This window comes from Xenopus tropicalis, chromosome 8 (assembly GCF_000004195.4).
Source record: "Xenopus tropicalis strain Nigerian chromosome 8, UCB_Xtro_10.0, whole genome shotgun sequence".
In the NCBI taxonomy this organism is placed as follows: domain Eukaryota; kingdom Metazoa; phylum Chordata; class Amphibia; order Anura; family Pipidae; genus Xenopus; species Xenopus tropicalis.
Genome location: NC_030684.2, coordinates 105,929,249 through 105,942,893, shown reverse-complemented (window position 1 = coordinate 105,942,893; position 13,645 = coordinate 105,929,249). Strand labels below are relative to the sequence as shown.

The 13,645-nt window shown below is 38.1% G+C and overlaps 1 protein-coding gene across 1 annotated transcript in view; it reads right to left on the bottom strand.

Annotated features, from left to right (window-relative positions):
- Positions 1–13,645, bottom strand: part of cdan1 (codanin 1) — a 36,396-nt gene that overhangs the window by 5,568 nt on the left and 17,183 nt on the right. The window contains exons 13-24 of the mRNA XM_002941085.5: positions 13,049–13,192; positions 11,455–11,621; positions 9,856–9,940; positions 9,067–9,156; positions 7,456–7,510; positions 7,226–7,359; positions 6,366–6,469; positions 5,950–6,099; positions 2,867–2,930; positions 2,197–2,275; positions 1,481–1,638; positions 1,280–1,387 (exon numbers count right to left, since the gene is read on the bottom strand). Coding sequence (XP_002941131.2) covers positions 1,280–1,387; positions 1,481–1,638; positions 2,197–2,275; positions 2,867–2,930; positions 5,950–6,099; positions 6,366–6,469; positions 7,226–7,359; positions 7,456–7,510; positions 9,067–9,156; positions 9,856–9,940; positions 11,455–11,621; positions 13,049–13,192 — 1,338 coding nt within the window. The remainder of the gene's footprint in view (positions 1–1,279; positions 1,388–1,480; positions 1,639–2,196; positions 2,276–2,866; positions 2,931–5,949; positions 6,100–6,365; positions 6,470–7,225; positions 7,360–7,455; positions 7,511–9,066; positions 9,157–9,855; positions 9,941–11,454; positions 11,622–13,048; positions 13,193–13,645) is intronic.

Here is a 13,645-nt window from a genome sequence, read left to right as displayed (position 1 = left end):
AAGATCCTGCCATAAATCAAAATGGACCATTTAATAAGCATCTAACAAAGAGAGGCAGAAATAGAAGCAAGTACCACTTTGATTGTGTAAGGATTAACCCCCTTTCTTTTGCTATGTTATGTACACACTTGCAGTTCCTGTGGCCACATGACTTATGCAGGACTTGCAAATAGAAATATTCAGATATTATAAGGCTATGCTGTACGGGAATTTTTCAGTCATGCATAAACGTAGCATACCCTACATGTCGGCCCAGTGAATTTGGAGTAAAATTGCATGTATTTCTTTTCACATCTGCTCCCAGCAAATTATTTTATTAGACCAACTGAACTGAAATAGGCCACAAATTTGTTGTATTCCACTGATTCCCACCACTATACTATTAATAGCTACAGAAGATCTTAAAGCAAGGAATTTAGCAACAGTGACTTGTACTGAAATAAAGAAACACACTCCATTTGTTTTCTTATAAAACTAACACTTAAACAATCCTTGGGTTAAGCACTGTCATTGCCAATGCAGTCAGGAATCGGGGCAGCACAAGCTACTATTAATCCCCTGCCTAGTCTCATCCTTACTCATATACATACCGTTATCCCAATTGGCAAGAAACACTATATAAATAAGCATGAAGGGGAATGGGCACATACAGTTAACACTTGAAGCTCAAGCTGCCCTGACGGAGCCTGTTCTGGCTAAATACTGCTAATCTCTGCATAAAGGTCCAGTGGGACAGCAACCCCGGATCACCAGTGCCTAAGTGACCCTGACACCTGAAGTACACCCTACTGTGCACTTTGCAACCCCTAGTAATTGCTTATAAGAGCAATGAAACATTATGTTGCTAGGGCACTTAGGGCTCTCAGGCCAGTATTCCCAGCTGAATAGTCAAGTAATTATATGGATGGAAGGCCTCATCCAAAACATAAGGTCCTTGGAACATTTTGTCCTTTGCTGCACTTGGTGGATAGCAGTGGGCCAAATTCCCTACCTTGCCTGTCACCTCTCCTTATACCGAATGCACAAGTAGCCGTAACAGATGGTCCTCTGCTCCAAAAAGTTAACTTCAGCAAATTGGTGCTCCATGTGTTCAATAAGGGATCTTGCCATACACTAGTATACAAAGCAGTGACAGGCAGTGAAGGGTATCTTGTGCACCACTGTTCTGCTCCTGAGAGACACAGCAGACACAATACCCCATTGTGCCAGGGACATAAAGCAAAAAGCAGATTTACAGATTATCCTTTAAGGACAACAGTTTTAAGTGATAAGGACTTACTATTCTGCATCTCAAAGTCTGAGACAGATGTGCAAGGGTGTTTTTCAGGTGCTTGTAATCCACTTGCTCTTCTTCATCACGAGGCCCAACTGAAATACTCAGGATATCCTGTGTGAAGATATCCAGGAAAAAACAGAGGCTTGAATCAGAGTATTGTATTATGTCTGTTCCCCCATACATAGGGCTATTAGGGCTTATTACCTTTATTTCTGTAATCAGCTGGGAGGGGAGAGGAGCCTTGTGGTTACAGCCATCCATGCAGCCTCCTTTTACATTCTCACCTCCAATTGATGAGGACATCTGGCTGTGTATTTTCACCATTCGAGCAAATGCAGCTTTAACCTCCCTTTTTATTAATGCTATGGAAGAAGTGGTGCAGTATTTAGTCACTGATCTTTACAGGGTGATCAATCATATTAAAGGGGCAGTTCACTTTAAATTTACTTTTATTATTTAGAGAATGATATTCTGAGACAATCTGCAATTGGTCTTCATTTTTTTTTATTTGTGTTTTTTGCATTTTTTTAGCTTTTTGTTCTGCTGCTCTTCAACTGCTCTTCTTGGGAATTTCAGCAGCTATCTGGTTGTTAGGGTTCAAATTACCCAGCAACCATGTAGTTTGAATGCTGCAAAACTGGAATATGAATAGGTGAAAACCTGAATAAAGATAAAACATGTAACAAGAAAAAACAATAACCATTTTTTTAACAAACTGTAATAATGGGTCTACTTGTGGATCACATGTTACTATGATCAAATGCACACAGTAAAGCATCTGTGGGCAGCAATCACAGGTTAAAGGAGACAATGCTTCCATTGTACATGCCTACAGTGAGCAGCAGGATACTGTATTTTTAGGACTCAAAAAGATATAGTTCAGTGATACTTTTAAATATGGCTTTATGTGTTAAAACTACCTGATATATTGGCACGTAGCCAGGAGCATGCCTTCTCTATAGCTAGGGCCACTGCTATGTCCTCAGCACTATTCAGCACCTAGAGGGGAAAAGAGACAAACCACCAAAATATGATCATGCACCATATAAACAAAATATGTACACACATACATAGAAATTGAAGTGAATTCAGTTCTATATCATTAATTACATAATTACTAACTATATTACTAAATTTACTAACTATACATTATTAATTATTAATACTGCTTACAAATCCATATTGGATAAAGGGGTTTAGCCATGCCTACGGTAGTTATACATAGCCCATCCATTTGCCTTTCTAGCAACAACATGCCTGCTGTATCCAATCAGGAAGAGAATATTAGTTTAGGCGAGAAAGGCATGGTAAGGGGAACGTGTGTGTGAACCAATGTTCCCTAGTTGGTACACCCCCAAAGCCCTCCATAGGTCAGTTCTGTGGTGCCAATGCTTACGAGCAAGAACAGACTAAAGCTTTGGTGTCCAGGACCACTCTCCTCCTTTAACTCTACACTTAGCAGTTGGTTAGAATGAATTCTGACACTTTTCGAGAAGAAATGCCTATTTATTTTGTCCAAATTAATGTAAATGTTTTACAATACTACAATAATATTCTCAACATTTTTGCAAAGCAAGTAGCGCTACCTACAGATGCAGATATCTCCTCAGGCAACAGAACTCGAAGGGCCTCTGGAACTTTCTTTGTGCAATACCTACAAACAGCAATATGCAGTAAATGAGCACTAACGAAATAAAAGGGCACAGAATATAGAACATTCACTGTACAATCAGAGTCAAAATAAGCGACTCCCAGACCAAAATGTGATAGGAGTGCTTTAGGCCAGGCAGAACATCCCATCAGCTGAAGACAGCATCCACATGTGAATGGGGTCCATGGCCAAATGGGGGTCATTTAAATTTTGTAATTTAAAATAAAACTGAAACAGATTAATTGGTTCATCGTATAGGAGGTAGATCTGCTCATCTTGTAACCTGGTAAAAAACAAATTCTGTGTGTGATCTGTATGATCAATTTAAAGAAAAAGTAAACCTTCAAAAAAAGTAAATGTGAAATTGATGACAGTGCTATTTTAAGCAGTTTTAACAATACAGGTTTGTTTGTTTTTGTTGTTTGTTTTTTTTTTTAAAGATTCAATGATATTAAGGGAAATATGTACAGTTAATATATAAATAATACAATTTAATATAAATAATGAATTTTGTTACAGCAGCGCTACCTGCTGGTCAGTTTCCCGCCATGGTGTAGTCGAGGAACTTGTCAGGAGAAAGGGGGCTTGGCCTGATGTTTTTCTGGTTAGGAAAGACGTGAGAAAAGCTACTGGGGTGCTTTCCCTAACCAGAAAAACATCAGAGCAGCCCTTACTGACCAGCTGGTGGCGCTTGTGTAACAACTTAATTCATATTAACAGTGCATATATCCCTTAATATTCCTTTAAATCTTGAAAAAAAAATTGCAAAATTAGTTAGAATAGCACTCTTAGCAATTTTACATTCACTTAAACTATGAGGTGAGACTGTCGAGGTTGGGGTTGTTTTCTCTGGAAAAGAGGCGCTTGCGAGGGGACATGATTACTCTGTACAAGTACATTAGAGGGGATTATAGGCAGATGGGGGGTGTTCTTTTTTCCCATAAAAACAATCAGCGCACCAGAGGTCACCCCTTTAGATTAGAGGAACGGAGCTTCTATTTGAAGCAGCGTAGGGGGTTTCTCACAGTGAGGGCAGTGAGGTTGCTGAATGCCCTTCCTAGTGATGTGGTAATGGCAGATTCTGTTAATGCCTTTAAGAGGGGCCTGGATGAGTTCTTGAACAATCAGAATATCCAAGGCTATTGTGATACTAATATCTACAGTTAGTATTAGTGGTTGTATATATAGTTTATGTGAGTGTATAGATGTTCTATGTTTAATAAGGATCACACTTAATCTAGTTGTATTATTATTTGTATACAGTGGTGTGAAAAACTATTTGCCCCCTTCCTGATTTCTTATTCTTTTGCATGTTTGTCACACAAAATGTTTCTGATCATCAAACACATTTAACTATTAGTCAAAGATAACACAAGTAAACACAAAATGCAGTTTTTAAATGAGGGTTTTTATTATTTAGGGGGAAAAAAAATCCAAACCTACATGGCCCTGTGTGAAAAAGTAATTGCCCCCTGAACCTAATAACTGGTTGGGCCACCCTTAGCAGCAATAACTGCAATCAAGCGTTTGCGATAACTTGCAACGAGTCTTTTACAGCGCTCTGGAGGAATTTTGGCCCACTCATCTTTGCAGAATTGTTGTAATTCAGCTTTATTTGAGGGTTTTCTAGCATGAACCGCCTTTTTAAGGTCATGCCACAACATCTCAATAGGATTCAGGTCAGGACTTTGACTAGGCCACTCCAAAGTCTTCATTTTGTTTTTCTTCAGCCATTCAGAGGTGGATTTGCTGGTGTGTTTTGGGTCATTGTCCTGCTGCAGCACCCAAGATCGCTTCAGCTTGAGTTGACGAACAGATGGCCGGACATTCTCCTTCAGGATTTTTTGGTAGACAGTAGAATTCATGGTTCCATCTATCACAGCAAGCCTTCCGGGTCCTGAAGCAGCAAAACAACCCCAGACCATCACACTACCACCACCATATTTTACTGTTGGTATGATGTTCTTTTTCTGAAATGCTGTGTTACTTTTACGCCAGATGTAACGGGACACGCACCTTCCAAAAAGTTCAACTTTTGTCTCGTCGGTCCACAAGGTATTTTCCCAAAAGTCTTGGCAATCATTGAGATGTTTTTTAGCAAAATTGAGACGAGCCATAATGTTCTTTTTGCTTAAAAGTGGTTTGCGCCTTGGAAATCTGCCATGCAGGCCGTTTTTGCCCAGTCTCTTTCTTATGGTGGAGTCGTGAACACTGACCTTAATTGAGGCAAGTGAGGCCTGCAGTTCTTTCGATGTTGTCCTGGGGTCTTTTGTGGCCTCTCGGATGAGTTGTCTCTGTGCTCTTGGGGTAATTTTGGTCGGCCGGCCAGTCCTGGGAAGGTTCACCACTGTTCCATGTTCTTGCCATTTGTGGATAATGGCTCTCACTGTGGTTCGCTGGAGTCCCAAAGCTTTAGAAATGGCTTTATAACCTTTACCAGACTGATAGATCTCAATTACTTTTGTTCTCATTTGTTCCTGAATTTCTTTGGATCTTTGCATGATGTCTAGCTTTTGAGGTGCTTTTGGTCTACTTCTCTGTGTCAGGTAGCTCCTATTTAAGTGATTTCTTGATTGAAACAGGTGTGGCAGTAATCAGGCCTGGGGGTGACTACAGAAATTGATATTGAAATTGAAAATTGAAATTGATAAACCACAGTTAAGTTATTTTTTAACAAGGGGGGCAATCACTTTTTCACACAGGGCCATGTAGATTTGGAGTTTTTTTTCTCCCTTAATAACGTAAACCTTCATTTAAAAACTGCATTTTGTGTTCAATTATGTTATCTTTGACTAATAGTTAACGGTTTTTGATGAGCAGAAACATTTAAGTGTGACAAACATGCAAAAGAATAAGAAATCAGGAAGGGGGCAAATAGTTTTTCACACCACTGTATATTGTAATACAGCTATTCTGTTTCTCCCATTAAAAGCTGCCCCAGAAAACATATTCATAATGGCAACTTGCATAGCAACAGTAATATCAAAATAGGAGTGTATATATATAGTGTTTTTGAGCTTACTCTTTGCCTTTCTGCACTGCCTGCCTGCCATCTTCACAGAGCTTGGTGCATACAGTCTCAAGCTGCTTGCTGTGGGTAGAACTGTCCTCTGTCACACTATCCTGCAGGAGGAGCTCTGCCCTCTTCACAAGTTCTGCCACAAGAGTGGCCCTGCAGGAAATAAGCTCAGCTGTAAATGTACCAAACAGTCCGGCTTGCATACCCACACACTGTCACTGTAGTACTTACGCCACCATAGCATTACAAACCAAACCCAATATATAAAAAATGCTCTCCTGTAAGCAACGGATATTTATAAAGTATTGCAATGAAGACATGCACATCAGAATGCACAGCTTATTTATAGTCCATGAATATCTTGTTAGAACATGTCTAGCATTAATAGAAAGAGCCTGCAAACCCTTACAACCACTTACTTGATGTGCTTTACACAGTTGGAACCAATTCGTTCTGCCACAAACTCCACTGTTCTCCGAAGAGAGGGCGACTGATTGTGGAAGAATGCTTGCTCCAGTTCGGCCTGTACAAATATGAGCAGAAACACCTACTACAGCAACATAAAATGATCACTATCCCCCCATAGGAACAGAAGGATGATTGACTGAACACATGCTTGAGCCAGGCATCAGCTTTCATAAACGTGTTAATTCATTTAAAATCTTCCAGTCAGAAAACTGTTGATAAATGGGGAAAATAATGAACTGCTAGGAATCCTTCAGAATTCCCAGCTTAATATTTTACAAATCGGTTCCGAGATTTTTACCCCTAACTAGTAAAATACATGGACATTCCCCACACCTGTTCATATGCCCATAGTTACACTGCATAGCTAATTATGTGCATATTTAAATTAATTTGTGTGGAATTACATAATCTGGATCAACTAGCAGTAAGGTAGGCTTCACTTAAACAGGATGAACTTGATGGGCGTGTGTCTTTTTTCAACCTCATCTATGATGATACTATTGGGTTTTTGTTTTTATCATGAAAGCTTCTAACGCTTGCACAACTGTATCTGCTATCAGACTGACAATACTGCTTCTCTGTTGGCTGGCACATTGAACGTGCAACTGTAAAGACAGTGGCATAAGGTAATGGTGAAATAGCTAGGGAAACTACGTACATACAGAATGTATCTGTCCTAATGGATTCTTGCACCATGCCAAGCCCAGGCTTAGAGCACCTACTACAGGAATGCTGGAATCCAGAACCACAAGATACTTGCTGTCCCTTACTTTCTCCACTGTTACATAAATGGATAAACCATTCATTTTACCTGAAGTTTTTTTTGTGATAAGGTAGGCTTTGGGATAAGAGGCTCTGCAGCAGTGGGAGTTATTTTCCTCAGAAAACCCCCATTTTTGGCACTGCTACCAGCCACAAATGATAACAGTAACTTTTTCAGTTCTCCTGTAAATGATATAAAGCAAACATGTTACATATATACATGCACACAATACAATGAACAATTGGTGAAAAAGCACTAGTTTAATGGATGTTACTTACCCAGATATGGGCAACAACTATACAGCAGCTGTTGGTCCACCAAAGGCATGGAGTCCTAGCAGAGGTGAAATAGAAAATATAATGCTCTATGACTTAAGATTGTAGCAAACTGGAAAGCACCCCTAGCATTCCCAACCCCAAAACAGCCTAGCTGTGTCACTGGAACTCCTGTTTAGTATAAGGCAGCCTGGGGAATCCTATCCATAAAACTCAGGCTTTATCCAATGAAATGATTAAGAGGTGAATATATAAACGAGATCTATCAAAATTTAGGCAAAATAAGAATCTGGAAGCAATTGATCAATGATACGGTTATAGTATGAAAGATTCCAACATGCTACACTTTAATAATAACTGTCTAGGGTTAAGATGCACATGGGATTTACCTGGAACTGAATTGCCTTTTCTAGCCTTGTGCTTGAAAAAGCATGGTGTGGGAGACTTATCTACAACCATTTATATGAAATACACATTCACAAGGGCATTTGTGCTTATATGGACACTCTTTCCCACCCATTACTAGGTAAGGTGTAATCATTTAATCACATAAAACCAAACCAGCATCCCTTTAAGCACACAGCTGTACAAAGGCTCTAACTGCACAAAAACATAACCGCTAACTTCTCTTATTTATCATTTTACCATTTTGTCTTTAACAAAGGTTTGGTAGTTTGATGTAGTTCAATTCGTAAGAATGTAGCTTTCTGGTGTTTGCTGTTAGGGAGTCATAGAACCTATTTTATGTTGGTACCTTATGACCTGTAGGAGACACAATTCTATAAACTAGAAGCTTTGTGATGGCATTGCAGTTTGGAGTAGAATTTACACACTTTGAATTCATCAAAATGTGATCTTTACAAAATGTAAGGTTTCCTTGGGTCAACCTATTGTCAGTGGAATTTTCGGCCTTGAAAACTAAAGTATGCAGCTTTCTGGAGTGGTGCTTTGAAAACTATACATAGAGTATTGGCGCATTCAGTAGACACGGGACTTCTACTACATTTTCATGCATTTAAAAAAAGAAAAAAAACTTATGCTCCTGATACAATGTCTGTTCACAGAATCGGAACTAAATATATGAATATTCTGAAATCTTAGGTTGCCCTAAAAAAGGTGCCACATATATATATACATATATATATATATATATATATATATATATATATATATATATATATATATATATATATATATATATATATATATATATTTTATTAAGCATATATATAGTTTTCCACGTATCTATGCAATTACATGCTTGTGTAATTTGTATGTATATTTTAACTTCTATAGGGCTACTTATGTACAGAGTGCTGCACAGCTGAATAGTAAATTAACAGAACAGGAGTCATTACATTAATAAATAAATACAAAGTAATTTCTAAATGGTTAGCACCAATGTTTCCTATTTTGTACTCATTCTACAGGACCTACCCACACAATTTTGACAAGCCCACAAAAAAACCTTTACATGAAACACAGGCAAGCATCCTCTACCTGGCTTGTGTATGGCCACTATGAATTGAGAATACACATGTGAATATAGTATGGTGTTTTAGAATGCAGTTTATTAAATCTTGTCTTGCACACAAAAAACCATACTGAACTTACCAGCCCCTGTGTCACTGCTACAGAGCCCACAGCAAAGTCTGCCTCTACATTATCATTGTCAAAAAACAGTTCCTCTGGTACTGGAGGTACCTTTAAAATAAAAAAGAGATAACATTTCAACCATATGCCTGTTATTAGATTGTGCTCTACATTTCTAGGCTAATATTTGCGGGAACACTTATTTACTCTACTAGATATTCTTGAAAATGTGGCTGAATGACCGATACATCAATATTTTCCGATATCTGTTGCCTTGATATTGGTTTAGGGGGGGAAGAATGCATATTTCCTAATGTTAACAATAGGCAAAAAAGTACGTTCATTATAAGCTTTTTCATTTAACCAATGCTAAAAAGGGGGTATATTAATCATTTTAAAAAAAAAAAAAAAATGTCATTCTTGTATTTTGAAATATTCCATAATCTGACATCCCATCTCCTGAATTACATGAAAATGTAATTCTAACCAACTTCCCATTTTAAATGGTTTTTAAGTTATATATAAATGTAGTTGCTATTTCAAGTGTTTATCCCTTTCTTCCTCCATGGATCTGACTCTTAAAACTGCTGTTTCTTAATCAGCTGGCTTGCATCAAAGTCTCAGGAGTTAGAGGCATCAGTGCAGAGAATATCAACAAATACTGTTTATAATAATTGCACATAAATTTAAAACCACAGAAAATAAGTGATTAGTATATTTTGGAAGGTTGCTTAGAATTATATTTTTTTCATTATGCAAAATCTGTTTATGAGTGAAGAGAACATTTTTTTCACTGTGGCACAATTTTACCTGAAAAAGCCAGCCCAATGCAGCAAGAATAAGCAACTTATTCAGGAATCCCATTTCTCTCTCTTCAGCAAGGATCAGCTTGTACCTAAGATAATAAAAGTGGATCTGTTAATCAGAGCATTTCACAGAAACATTCACGGTAAGAGCACAGTACAGGCCTGCTTTCTCCATGAAGTGACCCAATGAGTCTCCATATAATAGATTATTATAAAATAATTGAATAAATGTTTATTAAAATTATAAGTGGAGCAGGCCAAAGGTCATAATTATATTCAGGATTGCCACATCCAGCTCAGTGGCCTAAGTGTGTTTTAGTGGTGAGCCGGTCAGAAAAACCTAAACCTGCACCCGACCCTAACCTGCAAACTGTTGCCACTGTAGGTCCTGTGTCTTTCAGCTGTGTGTGCTGAATCTGAGCATGCCTTAGGGTCCAAAAGGAGCAGTGTACTTTCCAAACTGTCCCGCACCCAAAACACATGGGTTGCAGGTCAACCCGCACATCACTGGTGTGTTTGGCTTGTTACAGCAGTCCACAAATCTGCATATTATTGCAATGGGAGAGTGAGGGCAGGGTATAACAGAGGGCTCAGAAGACATGGCGCAAGAGATGTGTAGATGTGTAGCTACAAACACAACTTATTTTGATTCTGAGCAGCACCCTCCTCTACTGTCCTTAACACTCACACATCCTGCACTGTGTATCTGCTTTAGTAAGATATCACCGTTTGTAGGTGTTATATTTTGGGTGTTATGTTTTGTATCACCTTGCTTTGGGGAGATGATGGTGCTATATAAATAATACACTGTGCATTTAAAGTTTTCTTTCACATTTCCCTGCAATTAACTTGGATCGCTACGAGCAATGTATTTTACTTGCATCGATCCAAAAGGAGAGAGCTAGTAAGAAAGCTTTAAAGAGGCAATAAGCGAATGACATTCTATCAGTCTTATGAATGATTTGGGAAAAAAAAAAAACGGGAAATGGATTTCCTGGATAATTCAAATTAGGTTAAATACGGTTTTCTGGGCATTCGAAATCAGTGTTTTAACTTTGGTATCATGCCATGTTTCAATTTTTGCTGATCTACAATTACATGCAAAGCATTACAAGAGTAGAATAGTATCTAACGTCTGCGCATAATATGAAAGAATAAACAAACAAACAAACACACACTGTGGATATTGCATTTTAATTTCAAGAATTCTAATTTCTAATGCAAACATAAAAATGCAATAAAAAAAGAAAAGTAATCACACAGTGTAATCAGTGTTTAAAATACCTGATTCAACAAATTACACTTTTATATGCAAAAAACATAAAACAACAATGCAAAGTACAATTACGTCACTCAGTTTAATGGTATTAAAAAAAAAAAAAAAAAAAAAGAGCTGCCTGTGAAGTACACCACTCAGTGTGCCAATAAAGGTGGATTATTCATTTGGCACTTTGAGCCTTTACCTGGCAATACACAGAATCTACATACCTGGCAGGCAAAAGGCTAAATGTATTTTTATACAGATATTACTTCAAAATTAATTTGTCTTGAACAGCAATAAAACAAAAATGTCAAGTTCTCATGCTGTAACTCTGCTGCTCACCTGTACAGGTGCATCAATAGTGCAAACACTTTCTTGTAATAATCCAGAAGGGGAGCAACTTGATCCACTAATGACAAATATTCTACTACCCATGGGACAGTCAGCACAATACGGTAATTCTGCATTGAACGCCTCAGCAGCTGCAACACGTCTAGCATGGGTAAAGTCTGAACAAGTAAAAGACATTTTCAGTGAATATTTACAATTAGACTCAAAGTTTGTATTTGTACTTATTGCTTATGAGCCTTGTCAAATTAATGCTGGTGAATACTAAGGCTACTGATACACCGGAAAAATAAATAAATCTATGTGTAAAAAGTTCCAAGCTGATCCCGGCCAAAGTTGATGGAGTTTCAACAAATCCTTTTAATTCTAAACAAACAAGAAAAACTCCAGCGCCATTGGCTAGGGGAAGAAACAACAAACTGTATATAGTGTAGTATTTTCTTTTAACAACACACCTTTGTGATACAAAGTATAATTATACAAGTGATCAGTGGAAAAAAAACCCCAAATCTTTAAAACCAAAAAGATCTAAAAACCAATATTCAGCACCTAAAACAAGTCGCCTATGTAGGGTAGTTTTATGTAAAAGGAGAAAATTGAAAACGGGCACCCGGTGCAAAGACCTATTAGTTATCTGGGGGGTTTTCCACTGGTCACTTTTATTATTATACTTTGGATCACAAAAGTTGTGTCATTAAAAGAGAATACAACACTATATACAGTTTGTTGTTTCTTACCTTAGCCAATGGCACTGGAGTTTTTCTTGTTTGCACTGCAACACTGGGCTGTTTTCGACCTGCGTATAAGCACAAAACATGAAACAGCCCCTCTGCTTCGTTCTGCAGTCTCCTGTGTCTGCACCCAGAAAACAATGGTGGACCACAGAAGGAAATGGAAGGGTTGTTTCTCGGCTGGCACTTATACACAATCAGAGACACAGTCCAGTGTAGCAGTAGCCTAAGCTTTGAGGAGAAGGTTGCTGAAAAAGGCTTAGTTCTAACTAAAGTTATAACTCTAGTATATATAAACTGAGGTATTATTTAATTATTTCACTCTATCCCTTTTACATTATACATCCCTATGGATAATGTCACCTGGTAGCTTCTCCACTTGTGTATTTGGAGAAATTGTTTATCCACTGCCACCGCTGTTACAAAGGCACTGACAAGCACAGCATCCCCCTGTCAGTAATCACATGGTAGATTTCATCCTAAAACCGAGCAATTCTGCATTGTGACTGTCAGCAGCACTGCATTTACTTGACCTACTCAACATGCTGAGGTTGAATTTGTAGATGTCAGTATGTTAGTTCTGTTTGCATTAGGCCACCAAAGAAGGGCTTCTTTATCCTACAGCACACTTAGGATCCTATCCACTCAGCTCGTGAGTGTAGTGACATGAATGCAATCCTCCTTTCACCAAGCACAAGGTAGATTTCAGCCAGAAATCATTTGTGTCTTCATTCCTGTATAAAAATTCCCCATTGTGCTCAGACTGGCAGACCACTAATATTCTTGTAAATACATACAAAACTAGAAAAGACCAAACTAGAACACCTATACAGAGTTTTAGGTGATTTATTCTTTACCTGGTTTCTTAAAGCCAAGGCAGATTCTTGCAGTTCACTGGTGAGCGTTTCTGTTGTTCTGTACGGTAAGAAATATATAAATCCCAGAAACTTTGCCAGCAGACGAAGGGTCATGATGACAGAAGCAAAACGAATTTTTTCATCCTGCAAAGATGGCATGTTAATTTTATGGTTATTTTTTGGGATTAGAGAAAATGTATGAAATGTGTTGGAAATAATTATAATTGCACTACCAAACAATTAGCAATTCAAAACCGCAAATATGTAGTAGTTTTAATGATACCATGCAGTCAACCTAATATTACCCTAGACGTTGCAAAGGACATACTAAGGAGCAGCATATCTAGCCAATCCACTGGAACACTAAAACCTTCCACAGTTCTTGCAGTTGTTCTCTTAGGTGATCCACAACTCTGCGGGCAGGTAATATGCTCACAATTACCATGGAATTGCAAGTGCACCTGTAAATCAGGTTTTCATTTGGAAATATGGCAGTCAAGATTTTTGATCACCAATCGCCTGAAGTGTGCGCACATTTGTTTCCAGTTTATTGACATGCAAAACAGTAGGAAATTATTTTCCGCCAAGCTGTGTAGC